The 20,050-nt window shown below is 35.9% G+C and overlaps 1 protein-coding gene across 1 annotated transcript in view; it reads left to right on the top strand.

Moving 5' to 3' along the window:
- The window catches only part of MYO5A (myosin VA), a 195,255-nt gene that overhangs the window by 81,602 nt on the left and 93,603 nt on the right, over positions 1 to 20,050 (top strand). Inside the window, exons 5-9 of the mRNA XM_069459699.1 lie at positions 4,921 to 5,077; positions 10,455 to 10,598; positions 12,851 to 12,932; positions 13,551 to 13,658; positions 15,408 to 15,514. Of these exons, the coding sequence (XP_069315800.1) occupies positions 4,921 to 5,077; positions 10,455 to 10,598; positions 12,851 to 12,932; positions 13,551 to 13,658; positions 15,408 to 15,514 (598 nt within the window). The remainder of the gene's footprint in view (positions 1 to 4,920; positions 5,078 to 10,454; positions 10,599 to 12,850; positions 12,933 to 13,550; positions 13,659 to 15,407; positions 15,515 to 20,050) is intronic.

A 20,050-nucleotide genomic window follows, 5' to 3' on the forward strand; every position in this document is an offset into this window, starting at 1 on the left:
AAAAAAGACACCTGTACCCAAATGTTTAAGAAAAGTTATTTTTTAAGCTTAAAATTGAGAAATTTCCACCTATAATTTTTTTCTGTAAGTTGGAACAGACTACCAGTATTTAATTTGTATAGTATTGGAGCATTGCAGTACAACTTTGGCACCACTCAGTACAATCTGAGAACTACTGGGCAGAGTGGAAATCACATGGAGTGCTAGATCCTAAAAATAGTCTCTGAAAATTTGGTAGTGCTCAGAGAATTATATGACTTCTTGGAAAATACTATTCTTAAATACAAAAGCACGTCTCTTACCATCTTTGTTACTGGTAATCCACAAATAGTATTAGATTTATATGAATATTTCTGGATTTTTGACCTTAGATTTAGTGCAATTTCCTGTCATTTACCCCTTTCATTATTACCCACTGTGACTCAATCACTCAATGTGATTTATTAACTGAAGATTTGTTTGTCTTTTTCCCTTTGCTCAGTTTTCTCTTTTAGGCAGTTTTAAAATACACTTCAGTCAGTTATGGTATTATATTTGTCATTTATATGAATAAATTTATACCCATAAAATTTACCACAACAGTTAAATAGACCATGTCTACTTAGGCTTACAGTCATATGTTGATGCTGCATGATCATTTTTTGCTATTTTTTTCTTGCCAAATGAAGATGTCATCTTTACCAGATATGAATCCTGGTATTTCACATTACCACCATTCCTAGGGGCTCCTCACATCTTCAGGGAAGGCACAATTCAATTCATCCAGCAGGGATTTATTGAGCACCATCCAAATACCAGGCACTGTTCTACGTATGGATAAACACAACAATGAACAAATCAGACAAAATAGATATAAATTCTTACCCACAAAGTGAGGCATGATAAACAATAAAAATAAATAAAACATAGTTTGTCACATGACATTGTTGGATGATTGATAAAACTGAAATATAGACTGATTAGGTAATGGTATTATATTAACGTTACATTTGCTGATTTTGATCATTGTGGCTATGTAAGAGTATGTCCCTGTTCTTAGGAATTATACTCTAAAAGATGTAGGAGTCATCATGTCACAACCTACTCTCAAATGTTTCAGAAAATACTAGAATAAGAGAAACAGAGAGATTAGTAAAGCAAATGGATAAAAGCTAAACAATTGGTGAATCTGAGTAAAACATATATGGAAATTCATATTACCATTTTTGCAATCTTCTATAAGTTTGAAATTATATTAAAAATAAAGTTATCAAAAAACCAGAAAGAACAGACTGTACTGGGACAAGTGTAGAAGCCAGGAGACTAGTTAGGAGGTTATTGCATTGATCCAAGCAAGAGGAGAAAATCAGTGGAAGAGGAAATTTAGGTGATGAGGAGATTAGTGGAGATGGTAAGAAGTGGATGGATTCTGGATATATTTTTAAGATAGAACTGGCAAGGCCTTGGTTATGTGAGGTATGAGAGAAAAAGATGACAGCAAGGATTTGGTCTGAGCACCTAGAAGGTTGGAGTTGCCATTTACTGAGTTGGAGAGGATGGCAGGAAGAGCAGGTTGTGATGTGTGTGGGATGGGGGATAGGGAGGGGGGGTGGAATTCCATTTTAGGTCTTTAAGATTGAAATGTGTTTTAGACATCTGTCCTCGAAGCACAGCTGACACTAGTGATTCTTTCTAAGCAGATACATGTTCAATGACAATGGCAACAACCAAGATTCTTGGCTCATGGCTCTTTTCTAAGCATGTTATTTAAAATGATGTCCTCATAAAATACCTCCCTAGAATAGCCTCTTAATTTTACCTGTCCTGTTGACTTACAGAGGAGAAAAACTCAGTGGACTGCCTTGTCTATTTTTCTCCTCAAGTTCTTGTTTCACATTCTTGCTAATCTTTTCTCATGCTGGAACTAATTGTTCTCTAATAACTAAGTCACACTATTATTTTTCTTAAAACATCAGGGATTTTTGTTTTGTTTCCTTAAAACCAGGTAGTATTGATTTCTTTAAGTTGCTATATTTTCTCTCTACTGTGAATAGTAGAGTAAATCAATTTTATTAAGTTTCACTTACAGGTTTTCTTGAAATAAGTTAGTTATATGCAATTAACCTTGGTATAGTGAAAAAGATAATCTGTATTAGTTGCATCTCTACCAATAACTAACTATATAAATGTAAATCTCCTGATCTCTCTGGGTCTCTGTTTTATCACCTGTGAAATGGGACAATTTCACTAATGGTCTAGCTTTGCATTTACAGTATTCTGTGGTATGCATTTGTTATCTGTATGTTTGATGGAGACACAGCATTTTTCTTCTACTTTCTTCCATGGCAGACCATGGTAAGGAGCTGTGTAGAAAAGCAGAAGGCGCATAGTATAGACTTTCCCCTGGAAATCGGGAGATGTGGGGTGCAACAACCCAGCTCTGCTCTACTGTACAAGTCATCAGCCTTGGATAAGCTGTCTAACCTTTCTGTGTTATTGTTTCCCCCTAAAAAGAAAAGATAATGTCTGTTCTGCTTACTTCAGAGCAGCTTGATTTTCATGAGTGATAATGTAGAGAAACTTCGCATCTATCTAATGAGAGAGAGGGATTAGAGTCTCAGTGATGCCACATCTTTAAGTGAGCACAGTAAAAACACAGCTTTGGAAGAAAGCATTTTATTATGCTAACTTAATATTTTCTGTCTTTAACAAGGGATCAGATAAAGGGAGAAACAGATTGTTTGCTAGCAAAATAGTAAAACTCTAGATTTTGTTTCACATGAACATATTTACTTGTATGCTAAAAATTTAGACCTAGTGCTGGTATACTTTATCAAGGTACGTGGCAACACCCAATGGATGGTTATCAGAGAATCAACAGTAACATGGGTGGAAATAGTAAATTGTGTTCCGTGTTAGGAACACAATGCTGAGGCCAGCATTACTTAGTTTCCTCATTAACAATCTAGATGTAATTGAAAGTATGCTGGTTAAGTTTACAGAGGTCAAGTTGATGGTCTTGGAAGATATGTATAGTATTCAGCATGACCGTGATAAACTAGAGAGAGTACATTTTTTAAGGGGTAAAGTTCAAAAGGAAAATCTATAAAATATGTGTTACAAAATGAAAACTTTATAGATATAATGAAAGATTGAACAGACCAAATACATAAGGGGTCACTGATGACCATAAAAGGAAAATAAATTAAAACGTAACATATCTCTCTTTCATCCTTGACTAATTCTTTCCTGGGGTTTCAGGTACCTCTGCATAATTATTCCCATTTTCTTCTTCCCACACAGCCTGATTTTCTCCTGATTATCATGTAAGAGTCAAGTCAGGCATCACCTTCTCTAGAAAGCCTTTCTTGACATCCCTGTATCACATCTCCTACTAGTTCCATGCCCTTCCTTTATATTCATAGGGTTCTGGGTGGACCTTTTTTATAGCAATTACTCCCAACTGTATTTTAACTATGTACTTTTTTAGTCTCCCCCAGAAGGCTATACTCTAGGGTCTTTTATTTCCATACAGTGGTTAGCACATTGTGGCTGCTCATTACATGTTTGTTGAATGACTGAATGAAGCAGTATTTTTTAGTGAGGACTTTTAGTTCACGTTAGAACCTCTGGAATCACCACTGACTGAAACAGGTCAGAAGAGCTTACCTCTGCTCCAAAGCACTCAGTACTCAGGCTATTTAGAATTGCATTTGAGGCCTTTGAGAGGACTGACCAAGCCAGAAATCATAAATCTGTCATTACTCTATTTTCCAGCCAAACTGAGTTATCTGGTCTTTCCTAACTTCTTATGATTCTGAGCGTTTATTTATGTTATCCCCTTTTCCTGCCCATTCCGTGCTTGCTTTCTCTTACTTATTTTTCTAGACCTTGCTCAAGTGTCATCTCTAGGGAACCTTTCCTGATCACCTATTCCTCCTCTGAGTGCACCGTCACATGTATTATAATCTTGAATTACTGGCCCATCTTTCCTATTAGACCACTGTCTAAATCTGTTTTCTGCTGCTGTAACAAAATATCACAGACTAGGTCATTTATAAAGAACAGAAGTTTATTTAGATCAATGGTTCTGGAGGCTGGAAAGTTCAAGAGCATGGTGCTGGCATCTGGCCAGGGTTATGCCACGGTGGAAAGACAAGTGAACATGCGAGACAGAGAGAGGGCATTGGGCTGAGCTCATCCTCTTATCAGGAACCCACTCACACAATAACTCACTCACTCCCACAATAACAGCATTAATCCATTCATGAGGGCTCCTAATCACCTCTTAAAAGCCCCACCTCCCAATACCATTACACTAGCAATTAAATTCAACATGAGTTTTTGAGGGGAAATTCAAACCACGGCAACCATCAACTGCATGAGAATACAGATCATGGCTTATTTAACTTGTATTTGAATGAAACTAATTTCTTCTCTGGTGATGAGGATACCTTAGTAGGAGCTGGAGTTTGTGGGAGATACCATTTTATGGATTGTTAGCAAGTAGGCAATTTGAAAATAGTTTTGTAATTTTAATTAAATAGAATTTTCTTCTAAATTCCTTTGCTGTGACTCCAAAGAATATCTCCTTTCTCTTCTGAGGTGGTTGACAATGGTACTGTAAGATATGAAAGTACTTCTCTAGGAATGAAATAGTTTGAAATATGTACACACCAACAAATTCAGAGAACCTCTACTGCAGACTCATCCTTAGACGTGATGCTCTCTAATTTAATACTTGATATCTTCTTCCTGTTTATTTTTAGTTTATAAGTAGACATTCTTATTAGGAAATACTACTCTATGTTTCTTTCCACATTGTTGCATGTATGAGCTAGCAGAAACTCACTGTGCCTCAGCAATGAAAACAGGGAGGAAATCATTTTAATCACATTCTGAAGTGGGCAGCACTGGCATTTACTTTTCCTTGTTTTACAGAGATGAACGAAATCAGTCCATCATTGTAAGTGGAGAGTCTGGTGCAGGAAAAACAGTCTCAGCTAAGTATGCCATGCGATACTTTGCAACTGTAAGTGGTTCTGCCAGTGAGGCCAATGTTGAGGAAAAGGTTTTGGCCTCCAACCCCATCATGGAGGTAAGACAGCGGCATCCTTGGCTTTCTTACTATATTCTTTTGTTAAGAAACATGCTCAAAAAATTGATTGATACAGCAGATGTCAGCCACTAAAATTAGGAAACTACTTTGCTACATGTCAGTAAGAAATCTAGGAAAAGTGAAAATTCAATAAGTTAGGCATTTTGAGTAAAGCCCAGCTGTAGAGGAATCTGTTTTAGTCCATAATCCTGAATTTTTAATCTGCCAGCTAAATTGTTGTCTCTAAATAGCAGGCTGCAGTACTTCATTTTCTACAGTTTCTTTCTCTTAGTTAATTCAATAATATCTATTGTTCCTTGTACCAGAAGTACAAGTTACTCATTTCCCCCATCCTGAGTTCTTATTTATGCTCCTTCCAAAACATGGAATTTATTATGCTCAAGCATGAATTGAGTTTCATTATTCCTTTACCTGTATTTTTTTTTTCCGTACTTAGTCTAACCTGTTCAGCTATAAATTTTTATTATTTTCCAGATTTGAACATAAACTTTGTAAACTTTGTTGTTGTTGTTGTTCTGTCAAGCATTTCACAATCACACAGCTATAGGTTAGTAAAAGAAATTCAGTAACTGTAAGTTTTTGAGAGGGGAAGAACTATGAAAGGATATATTAATAATTTAAAAAGTCAAATAGATATACAAAGTAGAAATACCTATGCCAAAGAAAATGGAACTAGTTATATGAGAATTCTAGTATTTTAAGATTTATAACTAGAGCACTATTTGTCTATTAATACAGTTTTAGGGAAGTTATAGTTGTGTAAGAAGACCCATGAAATAGAGAAAAATAAGTTTCATTAAATGGAGAGAAATTAGTTTGGATATGCAGAAACAAACCTTTCTTGTTAGAAATTCAAGTCAGCGTTTTTTATTCCTGTCTTTTTCCTTTGTGAAGTCTTATTTGTCACCCAAACACAGATGGAGTTAAAACTGGCCTGGTGCACCTGTGGTACAAGTGGTTTTTGCAATAATCTGTCTAGAGGTAATTGTGCCTGGTTTGCAGTGCTGTGTGTGACACTTCAAAACAGAATGCTGTGATCCCTTCTCTATAGGGCTGCCCTCTAGAGCAACAAGACTTCGATTCTGGGGATCGAAAGACAAGAAATGATGGGGAAGTTGAGAGGCTTCCTGCTCTGGGCGTGCTATGGAAAGAAAACTGGAAAAGTTTTCTGAAATAGCATGGACAGGAAGAAACAGATGTTTGTGTCAAAAGAGGGTAGTGAAGATTTTAAACAAATATTAAGGTTTTGAAATAATTTAAGCTACAGATACAGTGGTGGATGCCACTGGTGTTAATATTGGGGAAATAAAATCTGTGGAGCCAGTTTTTGGTTTGGGGTCGGAAAACAACAGGGCTTTCTTTGCTTCCTACCATTGTTTTGACTGGTTTTGGTCATAACAACATATTCTTGGTATTTGGCAACCATTCAGACTATTCTAGTTCCTAATATTAGAATATCCTAAAGTTTTCATTGTGATGGCATTAGGGAATCTCATTTCTTCTAGGCCCGAACCATGTATTATTATACTAAGATGTGAGGTTGTCTTGAGGATCACTTAAGTCTGGAATGAACCTTCTATAATTTTTCAAAAGTTGAATGAACTATTTTATGACCCCTTTCAAAAAACAGCTTCATTGGATTTTCTACAACACAGATTTGAGTTGTGTCAGTAGGAATTATATAAAAAATTTGGAGTGGCCACTGTCTTAGTCTGTTTTGTGTTGCTACAACAGAATACTTGAGGCTGGGTGATTTTTAAAGTAAGAACTCAGTCACTGTAGGAGAACTGTACCAAGGCATTCATGAGGGATCCACTCCCATGGCCCAAACCCTTCCTAGTAGGCCCCACCTCCCAACACTGCCACACTAGGGATCAAATTTCAACATGAATTTTGGTGGAACCAAATCATATTCACATCAAAACTACAGATACTACTTTTAAAATGCAGTTATATGGAATATGTCTTATTTGCTGGGATGAACAAAAAAGGATAAAGGGATCAGTTATACTTAGCTACTTCTATATTATTGTTTAGTCTATCTACAGGAATTTGGATTAAGAAAAATTTGGTAAAGAATTAGAGAACTAATTTACAACAACTGCAAAACAGGTCATCTCAATTTGAAAGACGAAAATGGTATATGAAGCTGAAGAATGGTGTTAAATGGTGTTAAAAACACTGGAAGAAAACATAGGTAAAATATTGAGTACATAGCATAGAAAACTTGTAGCTTTAAACCTGCTTCAAGACTATGTCTCCATATCAGAGCCCTTTACTGTGATGTCAAGAAAGGGATATCTGAGACCGGCTGCAGTGGCTCATGCCCATAATCCTAGCGCTCTGGGAGGCCATGCTGGGAGGATTGCTTGAGCTCATGAGTTTGAGACCAGTCTGAGCATGAGTGAGACCCTGTCTCTACAAAAAATAGACAAATTAGCCAGGTGTGGTAGTGCACACCTGTAGTCCCAGCTACTGAGGAGGCTGAGGCAGGAGGATCACTTGAGCCCAACAGTTGGAGGTTGCAGTGAGCTATGATGATGCCACTGCACTCAACTCTGTCTCAAGAGAAAAGAGAGAGAGAGAGAGAGAAAGAAGGAAAGGAGGGAGGGAGGAAGAAGGGAGGAAGGGAAAAGGAAAAAAAAAAGCAAATAGAGAAAAGGATATCTGGGTCTCCAGTGATCTGCCAAAACTCCTCATTGGATAATGAGCTTCCTATATGGTTAACATCACAGCCCAGTGGTTAAAGGGATTTGCGCATTATCCTTTAGAAAGGAAGCTCCTCATCCTCAGCATAGGCTTCTTTTGCAAACTATTAATGATGTACAGAGAAATGATTCTTTTTACTCCATTTTATCATGTTTTCTTTTTTCCTGGAAATTTTCATTGTAAGATGGGAACAATGAAATTTCTCAGGGCAGTCTGGATCTTAATAGTTCTTTTTTATCTTCAGTAATCAGCATTGAAGATTTTCATTTCCATTTAGTAAAGAAAAGTAACTCATGAAACATTTCATTAAAATAGTACAATCAAGATTACAAAATTTCTTCTTTCCTTTGTCAATTTCTTGCTGATTAAAGTGAAAATAGTACTAGAGAGTCTGTTGTGAATACAGTACTTACAGGGCAGAGGGAGTGATTGGGGGAGTAGACAAAAGGTAGCATTTATATATAGCACCTTCTTTCTCTACAGGTTCAGAGCTTAGAATCATATAATTTTATTCTTTAAAAGGATTCTAGAGCTCATTCATCCTAGTCAGTGTTTACACTTGAGGACATTAGTGCTCCTCAAAAAGATTAAATTATGGCAAGTTGGTAGTAGGGCCTGATCTGACACCCAGGTCATCAGATTTCTATTTCACTTGTTCTTTCTACCATTCTTTGTCTATATTTAAATACATTTTTCTCAAAGACAAAAGGGTCTGCTTCAACCCTCACCTACTCACTGCTTCTTCTCACAGTATGTACTATTGTTTTGGCAAGTTGACCACTCTGGCTTCCAGTCTAAGTACACAGAGAGAGATGCCATATGGAAGGTAGGAAAAGAGGGAAGGAGGAGAAGCTGTGGACCACCCTTCCCCAGTTTGTTTAGTTGCTGGAAGGAAAGTGCTTAGGACAGTACCTAGTAAGCACTCAAGAAACATTACTGCTGCTGCTACTTCTACTATGTGTAACCTTTCATGTACTGTTTGACAGAATACATTGTGTTGAGAGAAAATTTTATAATTAATCTACTTTTCTAAACAAAGGTTTTCTAAACAAAAATAGTGGGAATGTATAGAGACTTTTTCCTGTGTTGTTTTATAATATCAAGAAGGGTAATATCCAAGTAAATGTCTAGATAGTTAAATTATCTCAGGCTACATTAGATCATTCTTTAATTTTGCTGAGAAGATATTCTTATTTTTCTAGAAAAGCATTTAAAATGTTAATCTAAAACATAGCAGTGTCCTCATTGCCAAAACAAAATAGGGTGATATGTGCTCTCTATTTCAGGAAGCGAAAATACCTTTTTCTTGATTGTTCAGAGAATCTAATGTGTTGGTTTTTATGGCTGTGTTACTACTGTTTTCATCGCTTATGTTTGTATTGCTCTTTTAAAACTCCAGAGTATTTTCACATCTTTCTCTCTGCTGTGGTTTTGATGTACTAATCCTAACACAGGCTTTGCACAAATGAAAAAGTTAATCTTATATGAAATTAGCTTATTAAACATTTTATACATTATGTAAACACTTGCTTTTCTAAATGCATGCCTTTTTTTTGTTTGCCTTATAAGAAAAATTTATAGAAGCATGTTACCTAAATCAGAGAGAAGACACATACCATTTAAATTTTAAAGGTTACATAAAAAATTGAGCAGCAAGTTACATTCTCTGCATTCTGTAGCAGATGTGTTACAAGTTAGATATAGTTATCAAAATCCAAAGCCAAATTTTACTTTCTCCAGTTTCTGAAAATGGCATTTAAAAAATATGTATATTTATTTATTTATTTATTTAGAAATGGGTCTCACTATGTTGCCCAGGCTGGACTCAAACTCCTGGGCTCAAGCAGTCCTTCTGCGTCAGCCTCTGAGTAGCTGGGACTACAGGTGCATGCCACGATGCCTGGCTGAAAATGGCATTTATATTGAGTGGGTGATACTAATAGTTTGCTAATAAACAGTATAACTGGACCTTTGTTGCCACAGGATAAGATGATAGAAATTCCTGGTTGAAGAGACCCTGAACACCAGAGCAACATTTCCAGGAAAATATTAATTTGTTTTAACCATCTTATTTACATAAAACCAATGAAGTTTTTCAAAAACCTTGAACTAACTAACAAGGCTTGTGCTTTGGCAGTTCCCAACCCCATCTGTCTCTTTCTTTGCTGGCATGAATGAGTATGTTTGGATACGTCAAATTTTATATGAAAATCTCTCAACCTCTGGGCTTGGGTTTGCCCTTTCTGAAAATCATTTTTGTGATAATAACAAGACAAATAATAACTATTAGTGTATATCTGTGTGGTTGTGCAGTGGGAAAAGCATATGCCTGTATCTGTTCTTAACAGAATCAGAATCGGTGTTGTTGTTTTGGGGGAGGGGTTGTTTGTTTGTTTGTTTGTTTTTAAGAGACAGGGTCTTCCTCTGTCACTCAGGCTGGTGTTGAACTTCTGGCCTCAGGCAGTCCTCCTGCTGCAGCCTCCCAGAGTGCTAAGATTACAAGGATGAGCTACCACGACTGGCTAAAACTAAAAGAATCAGTTAAAGAGTTGTGTTCTACTTTGTCCTTTCTTTCCCTGACCAAACTCTGTAAATGTTATGTTATGAGTTGCACTTCTAAAATCTTATTTTTTCTCTTGCTTCTTAGTCAATTGGAAATGCTAAAACAACTAGGAATGATAATAGCAGCCGTTTTGGGAAGTATATTGAGATTGGCTTTGATAAGAGATACCGAATCATTGGTGCCAATATGAGAACTTACCTTTTAGAGAAATCCAGAGTGGTGTTCCAGGTAAGCTGGGCATGTACACATATATACTTGGGTTAGATGGCTGTGTAATTGCACAGCCCATACTTGCTGGTTTGCATTTTCTTTCCAGATACTCTTAGGCATCTTGTGACAATACTACTACAAACCACACTTGGACTGAAGCATGTAAAATGATGCCCGTTACAGGCAGACAGATACTCCTTACACTAATAGTCTTTGGGACTAGGCACTTTTAGGTTTAATGGTTTAGGCTCTTTCCTGCAGATCCTTGTAAAAAAGCTTAGTTAAGAAGAGGTGCTATGAGTTTAGCCTTGTTTCTCATATATTTCCAAATGATAGGGAAAGTATTGGCCTATGCCTTTGACGAATTATAGTTTGAACTCAGCTCAAGAAAAAGAAATTATCCTTGTCCTCTTTCCTTTCTTCTCCTTTCTTAGATTATATTATTGTTTACAACACGTACCTATCACATAGGATAGAGAGGGTTAAAAAATCTTCACAACCCACTCATGAATTTCTATCATAAAACACACTCGGTCACATCTGTGTAGGATTTGCATTCACACATATGCTCTTGGTCCTTTTTGACCTGAAAGTGGGAAACACTATATATTTACGACACTGGCAGGCATATATTTACAGGTATGCTAAGGGAGTATGGATTTATCAGTGGAAAACTCCCAGTATAGGGCTCCTGTTGACCCACTGCATGACTCATGCTGTGAGATCTGGGGTTTCCAGTAGGCCCTTAACTGGATGCTCACTGCATTGAGGTTCAAACACCCTTGGCACTGCCATGTAGCAGTGCCCACAATTTCCATTGCCCGACTCTGTTATGGCTTTGGAAACATCTGGGACGTGGCAAGAGTCGTGAGTTGGGCAGGCTATAGCTACCTTGGCTTTGACTTTGGATTATGCTTGATTTTTGGCCTCCTTAAAATATGATACTTGATTTGTATAGTAAAGCAGTAGTCTATTGTTCTAATATCTGGGTACACACAGAGCAGTGTTACTACACCCATGGATATTTCTATAGGTTTTTTTTTTTTAAAAAAGCATCTAGTTTAGTAGCCAGAAGAAAGAATGGGTGAGACATACATAGATCTAAGAGAGGATTGAATTGAAATAATAGAGAGATTTGATTGATAGGTAAGTGAGTTAGTGAGTAAAAAAGACAGTCCTTGGTCATTCTGGTGAACAAAGGCTAGTAGTGCTTAATACAAAATGGTAAGGCCTAATCCTTATTGTCTTGTTAAAAGATGTTGAAGCAATTCTAGCTGCTTCTAGTCCCCAGGGTTGTAGAATATTGAGGATGTTTGGTATGTCAAAATGAATCATACAGTCAGAAAAAAACATACTTGATACTATTCTTCATGTACAAAAATGACCAACCATTTCTGCAGACCCTCCTGCTTTTCTAGTTTCTGTGTACTGAACCACTTGATCTCTTATGTAATCATGCTCGTGATCATTGATACATGGTAATTTGTTCAGTGTCTTCTTTCCCGGTAATAGGTTTTCTCATCCAGACATCAGTCCCTTTTGGGCATCAAACCTGACCTTGGCCTTAATAATACTGTTCTTAACCAACTGAATATACAGCAGAATTCAAGGAAATGATGACAGAATATTAGGGTTTGGTTTTATGTGAACAATTATTATTGCAATTATAATTTTTATATATATATATATATATATATGTATGGGAAAAAACTCTTAGGAAATACTAAAGAATGACCTTAGAATTGTACCTAATTTACTTTTTATTTTATAAAATAGTTATTGATTTTAAAATATATAAACTAAAATAATATGGAGGATGTAGTTGCATTTATGGATTTTTTTACAAATAACCACGGTAGATGGTTCTCTCTAAAATACGACAAAGATGGGATTATTCTTTTTCAAAGTGTTAGGAAGACCAGGAATCTAAGAGGTTCCATTAGAAAATAGTATTGAGTATTGTAAAAAAAATGGTTTTAACTTTCTCCAGAAGCACTGATATCTTATGACTGTGGCCATATGTCAAGCTGTTCACTAGTTCAAAAAGCATTGTTGTCAGATATTTTATGTTCAGCATGACCAACACATACATACTGACATATATGCATATAGACTACAAATCATAGCTTTTAATAATTGTAAATAAGTATAAGTAAATTTGGGAAAGGTCAATTTATTTCTCCAAGATAATTAAATATTAAAATTTTATTTTATGATAGAATTTTTTGAGTTTTAAAGTGCTATAATTGACAACTCTTCTCATTTCAAAGGCAGAAGAGGAGAGAAACTACCATATCTTCTATCAGCTTTGTGCCTCAGCAAAGTTACCTGAATTTAAAATGCTGCGATTAGGTATGAATATGACACTAGATATATTGTGCTAGTATTGTTTTCTGTTAATTTCTGAGTTCCTAAACTTACTTGTTAAGAAGGAGCTTATCTCATACTGAAGTATTTATGGATAAATGGGGGAGTAGGGACAGAGTGAGTAACTGTATAAATGGAGCAGGATTGGCCTTGAAATGATTTAAGATGAGTGTTTAAGATCTTGTTTAAGATAGGTGATGACTAAGTATATAGGGGTTCACTATATTAGTCTTTCTACTTTTGTGTATGTCTGAAAGTTGCCTTGATTAAAAGAAAAAAAATTAAAGGAGTTTATCTGATGGAGGCCTGTAAGGGTTTCTGATGAAGGGAATAAAGTGTTTGAAGAAATTATTCTAACATGTAGACTGGAATAAAACCTTTAGGAAAGGACTATTCATTTCACCGATTAAGATAAATAAACTGTAAACATTTCACTCCAATATTTAATTTTGTTTTCTATTAAAATATAATTAAAAACACAGGCTGCCAAACTCCAGACCTTGTACACTTAACTGTGCTATCACTACTTTTAATTCAGAGTGTACATAAGAGAAGTCAAGGCTTTTTCATGGGCCAAAAAACTTTTATTTTTCTTCATTGCAGAAAATGCAGATAACTTCCATTACACGATGCAGGGAGGCAGTCCTATGATTGAAGGAGTGGATGATGCAAAGGAGATGGCACACACCAGGCAGGCCTGCACTTTGCTAGGTAATGTAATTTTATTCTTGAGCTCTTATGAGGGTAGCTTTTTGACTCTAGCAACCTTTATTTAGAATATTGGGTCATCTTTGTATTAATGATAAGTATGGCTGGGATATTTAGCATTCTATACATAACATATTTAGACAGCAAATGGGCACAAAGTGTCTTTTTGTGGTGACGAAACTATTCTAAAATTAGATTATAGTAATGGTTGCACAACTTTTTAAATTTACTAAAAATCATTGAATTGCCCACTTGAGTGGAAAGTATGTAAATTAGCCTTCAATAAAGGTGTTTAAAAAACCATATTCGAGCCATCAGGGGAGGAAGGACTATCTGTAACTCTTAAATTTTTATAAAATCTCAATCCTAAAACTAAATGAAATGAGTTCCTGTACAAGTTCACATTTTGTAGGTTTGATTTGGGTTTTTTGTTTAGTTTGGGGTTGGGGGGTGTCAGTTGGCTTTTTGTAGCCGGGAAATGTGGCTGAGTTGGCATGGTAACAGCACATTGTGTTACATGTAGTTTATTCTAACACTTTTGAAACAGCTCAGATATCATTATCTTGTTTCTAGGATTTAAAAAATGTTGTGTCTACGTGTGAATAAATTAATCTTTAGAACTATAGTCTACAACTTTCAAAAGCAAAATTTTTTTAATACCTCAGGATATAAATAACTCTAAAATGCTATGTCGATATTTTGAGGATTACCCTCCGGTGACTTAATTTAACTTAAAAGCATTGCTAATCAGGACCACGGGGCTTACTAGACATGCACAGTCTTTAGACCCTTTCTCAAACCTACTGAATCAGACTCTGTAGTTTAACAAGATCTATTAGTGATCCATATGCATATTAAAATTTGAAAAACACTGCATTACTTTTAGGGCTAAATCCATAAATAGAAAATTGTGAATTTAAAAAAGCCATAATGTCAAAGATGACAAAAACATTCATTATGAGGCCAACTCTCAGTTATACTGTGTAAGATTACGTATCTGGAAATAATTTTACTACTTCTATTTGCGTATATCTAATATTCTGGAAATTGTTACCTTATTAAAAAATGAAGCCAAATCTGATAAAAGCCAAAGACCATCCTGCCTTCTCATCTTGCCTTGTCCTTCAGGTTCTGCTCTAATGCTGTAATGCTGTGTTTGGACACTCACTCATCAGGCTGGGGCACAATACCAGCCTGAACACTTCTAATCTTGGAATATCTTTGACTTCCACTTGGTGTGTAGTTAAAAGAAGTAATTAAATAATCTGACTTAAAACAACCTTTCATTTGGAGTAGTGAGAAATGGTAACAATATTAAGAAAATACTTAAGTCCAATGTGTGGAAATGACGATAATTTGCTTAGTACTTACCATTTGTCACATAGTGTATTAAATATGTTATGTGCATTATTTCATTTAATCCTCACAAACACCCTTTGAAGTATTTACTATTATTCCTGTATCTCAAATGAGAAAATGGAGGAATAGAAGGGTGAGGTTACCTGTCCATGTGAGTTGGTAGGTCAGTGCCAGACACAGGCATCGAGCCCAGATTAGTCACAGTCAACAGCCAGGCTGCCTAATGTGTTATTGTCAACAAGGGTCAAAGTACTGTTGTTAGCTATGACACATTATCATGAGCATAACATTTGGCAATATTTAAGAATTAACAATAGACTTAAAATTGTCTGCTATAATTTTTTAGTTGCTGTCCTGAAATTAATCACTTGTTCATTTGATCTATTGTTTCAGGAATTAGTGAATCTTATCAAATGGGAATTTTCCGAATACTTGCTGGCATTCTTCACTTAGGCAATGTTGGATTTACATCTCGAGATTCAGACAGCTGCACAATACCTGTAAGTTCAGAACAAGCTTAGTGGGATGGCAGTTTAATTGCGTTTTAGTTTTGTAGATGCTTTATAGTAGCAATATAGTTTGTCTCTCTATTAACATTATCAGAAAGATAATTATCAAAGAGGTATATTATCCAAAGGAGAAGCATGAACTGAGAATAAAGAAATACGGATTCTAATCTGTGGTACACAGTGATATTGTGTGTATGTGTGTGTGTATGTATGTATGTGAGAGACAGAGAGATGGATAGATAGATGAAATTAGTGACTATGATATACATGGCTCTACAAGATCAGAAACTCATAGAAATTAGAGCTATGAAGGAATATATCATGCTCCTGCTTAAATCCTTCAGGACTCCCACTGCCTCCAGGAACAGGCCCAACACCTTATTTGGCATGACATGGGAGGCCCATCATGATCGGCCCCTGACTTCCTATTCAGCTCCTCTCTCACCACTTCTCACACTTCACACTCCAGCCATTTCCATGCCAAGCTGCCTCTCACTCCTGCCTTAGCTCAGATTCTCTCTGCTGGGATAAGTTGATGGCTCTTCTTCCCTGGCTAGCTCTTAGGCACTTCTAATGTGCAGATCTGGTAGCATCTCTTCTTAGATATATGCTCCTCCTTCTCCTTTCCCTTATAGTAGCTCAAATCACATTGTTCTGTAAAGGTCTCTCTTGCTTGCCTTTACCCACTAGGATTTCAGATCCTTGTGGATGGTGCCATACTATTTATTTTAGTATTCTTAAGGCCTTAATTTAGATGGTTTTTATTCAACTTATTCTTGGTTGCCTTTTTTGGATCTATAGCCCCTTTTGTAAAAACAGATTATCTACTCCTATAAGAAAAGAATCTATTCCCTGCCTTTTCTGTATGTAGTAGTTTTGTTCTACATAGGATGTGTGAAGCATAATATCAAATAAATGACTTTATGATTTGAAGAGAAACTCTATTCAATATTTATCTATTAGTCAAAGGGCCAAGATCTAGATAAGCAGGGAGTTTGGTTAACAGAAAGCTTGATCCTCATGGATTCCTTTATGGATAGTTGATGTGTAATTTTCCTAAGCAATAGATCTTAATTTTAGATGCATGATTCCCTCCCCACCCAACCTCTTCTCCTAATGGCATTTTTTTGAACACAAAATGATGATTCTGATTTAAACCTTGATTTTTTTCTAATGTAATATCACTAGCCTTTTTAAAAACAGCTTTGTTGAGATATAATTTACATAGTATACTTATTTAAAGTGAACAATTAAATGGTTTTTAGTATATTCACAGATATGTGCAACCATTACCATAATCAGTTTAAAATATTTTCATTACCTCACAAAGAAACCCAGTACCCTTTACTTATTGCTTCCTTATGCCCTCATTCTCCCAGGCCCCATGGTTTCAGCAAAACCATGAATCTATTTTCTGCTATAGATTTGCCTATTCTGGACATTTCGTGTAAATTGAATCATAAGTATTCTTGTGACTGTCTTCTTTTAAAATCCATTCATGTTGTAGCATGTATCAGTGATTTATTCCTTTTTATGTCTGAATAATAGTCCACTATATGGAGATACTATATTTTGTTTATCCATTGGTTACTTAATGGATTTTTGAGTCATTTTACCTTTTGATTATTATTAATTAATGCTACTCTGAACATTGGTGTATAGGATGCATTTTTAAAAAATAAACTCATTGATTTCTGCATCACCATCTTTGCCCATGTAAACTTTCCCCAAATGTCAGGATTCTCCTGATCAGGGAAGTCATCATTAATGTTAAAAAGTATATCATTTCACTGTGAGTCTTCCCTAAAATTTCAGTGTACTGTTTCCTATTTCAGATGTATAGAAGTTGTTTTCTTGAAGGAAGAGTACTTATACCTTATGAGACTTGTCTAGAGGTTACGTCTATCAAGTTCTTCTTAGAATTCTGTGATTGTTTTTTTCTAATCAGCAGTTTGTTGATTTGATGATAACTATAAGTACTTCAGTTTCACTATTTGGGGTAGGTGGAGATTAAATGAGCTTTCAATGTTACCGGTAAAACATTTGTTTTTGATAGTTCTGCCCCACCTTGAGGACACTTGCTGAACTTAATGACTTTGAGGTTTGGTTTTCATAGCCAAATGGGGTGCAGAAGACAGCAGCAAAGCACGGGACTATAAAAAGAGTACCACAAAGGAGAACCCCTCCCTAAGCTGAGATCGTACATGGGGAACTAGTCATAAACTTGCCTGCAACTTACTCCAAGAATATTAAGAAAAGTTAATCTGACCCACACTTGGTGCTAAGTGTTTCCTAAAAATTTCTAACAACAAACTAACCCTCACACATGTTCCCAGCCTGATTTCATAGTTCCTAGAAGGTCCCAAAAAGCTACATACAAAAAACTAAGCTTAAATTGATGCTGGGCTGGTAGTGAGCTGAGTGCCTGACAGAAGCAAATGCAAATCTACTTTGGAGGCTCAACCTTCATTCTAGGCCTCAATGGGAAAAGTTACAGGAAATATTGGCTCACTGCTAAATGATGGGCATAGATAGTCACAAAGAGATGTAAAGGACATTGGAACCCAAGAAAGGGGAAGGGTGGCGGTGGGGTGAACGGTAAAAACGTACCTATCAGGTACAATGAACACTATTCTGGTGACGGGCACACTAAAAGCCCCAGCTTAATTAAGCATTATGCAAGGTATCCATGTATCAAAAACATTTGTACCTCCTTAATTTTTGAAATTAAAAAAAAGGAAATATTGGCTCATAGTAAAAAATTACAAGTCCTACAATAAAACAAAATAGAAGGAGCTAGGAGAAACAACAACAAAACACAGGACTATAACCTACTAATAAGGCCAAAAAGAAGTTAACAGCAGATTTGACACAATTAAAGAGAAAACAGATGAGCTAGAATAGAAGATAGATGTGAAGAAATTATCCAGAATGCAAGATAGGACCAGAGATAGTTAAGAGAGATGAAGGACAAAGTACTAAAGACTGATTTTAATCTGATGAGAATTCCTAAAAGAGAGAAGAGAGAGAATGAGGCAGACATAATATTCAAAGAGATAATTACTAAGAAACTTTAGAACTTATGAAAATAACTAAATCATAGATTTAGAAAGTCCAAAAAATCCCAGTTAGGATAAATAGAAACAAATCCACCCCTAAGCACATCATAATGATACCAAATACAGAAAAATCTTAAAACAGAGGTAAGACAGATTTTCCTTGAAGAAATACCAATTAATCTGATAGTTCACTTCTCAGGTGCAACAGTAGGAGCCAGAAAACAGTATACAGGATAGTATCAGTAACAGTAATGGGATAGTATCAGTAACAGTATATGGGATAGCCAGTAACAGCATATGGGATAGTATCTTCAGTATACTTAGAGTAGAAACTATTTAGTTAGAATTGTATATCCAGTTAAAATATCTTTCTAGAATGAGGGAAAAATAGAAGCATTTTCAAACAAAAACTTGTGAGAATCGGTTACCAATAGGCCCTCACTAAACGAAATACTAAAGGATATAGTTTAGGCAACAAAAAAGATAGAAAATCTAAGATTCAAAGAGAAATGATGAAATAAACTAATAAAATGTGATCAAATGTAGATAAAATTTGATTAATCAAAATAATAATTATGATAATAATGAGTAGTACCAGGGATGGTGGCTCATGACTGTAATCCCAGTGACTTGGGAGGCTCAGGTGGAAGGCTTGCTTGAGGTCAGGGCTCATGACTAGCTGGGGCAACACAGTTAGACCCTGTCTCTAAAGTAAGAAAAATTAGCCATGCATGTTGACATGTGCCCGTAGTCCCCGCTACTCAGGAGGGTAAGGCACAAGGATTGCTTGAGCCCAGAAGTTCAAGGCTGCAGTGATCTACAGCGGCACCACTATGCTCCAGCCTGGGGGATAGAATGAGACTCCATCTCTTAAAAAAAAATAATAAAATAATGAATAGTGTATTGTGCTGGGAAAAGGCAGAATTCCCCACAAGACATGTATTAATTACAAAGGGAAAGATAGTTATCTTTATAGTAGAGAAACCTGGCAGACATTCCCTTAACCATGTGATCACAATTGACATTACCGGTAATGGGACCAATGAATATCACATAACTTCTGATATGATGTACCACGGAGAGTGCAGCATCAAAGGTATAACCCAAATCTAATCATGAGGCAACATCAACAGACCCAAATTGAGGGACTCTTCAAAATTGTCAAGGTTATGAAAGACAGAAAGGCGTGAACTGTTCATATTAAATGAGACTAATGAGACATGATAACTAAATTTAATGCATGATCCTGGATTTTTTCCTGGACCTTAAAAATTTTTTCCTTTTCCACAGAGGACATTAGTAGGCCAATTGGAAAAAATTGAATTAGATGTGCAAGTTAGATAATGGGGTTGTTTTGTTGCTAATTTTCTGATTTTGTTCATTATACTGTGGTTATGTAAGATAATGTCCTTAGTTTTTAGGAAATGTACACTGAAATATTTAGGACAAAAGGGGCATTGTGTTTGCA

Source organism: Eulemur rufifrons, chromosome 2, assembly GCF_041146395.1.
Source record: "Eulemur rufifrons isolate Redbay chromosome 2, OSU_ERuf_1, whole genome shotgun sequence".
NCBI classification, from domain to species: domain Eukaryota; kingdom Metazoa; phylum Chordata; class Mammalia; order Primates; family Lemuridae; genus Eulemur; species Eulemur rufifrons.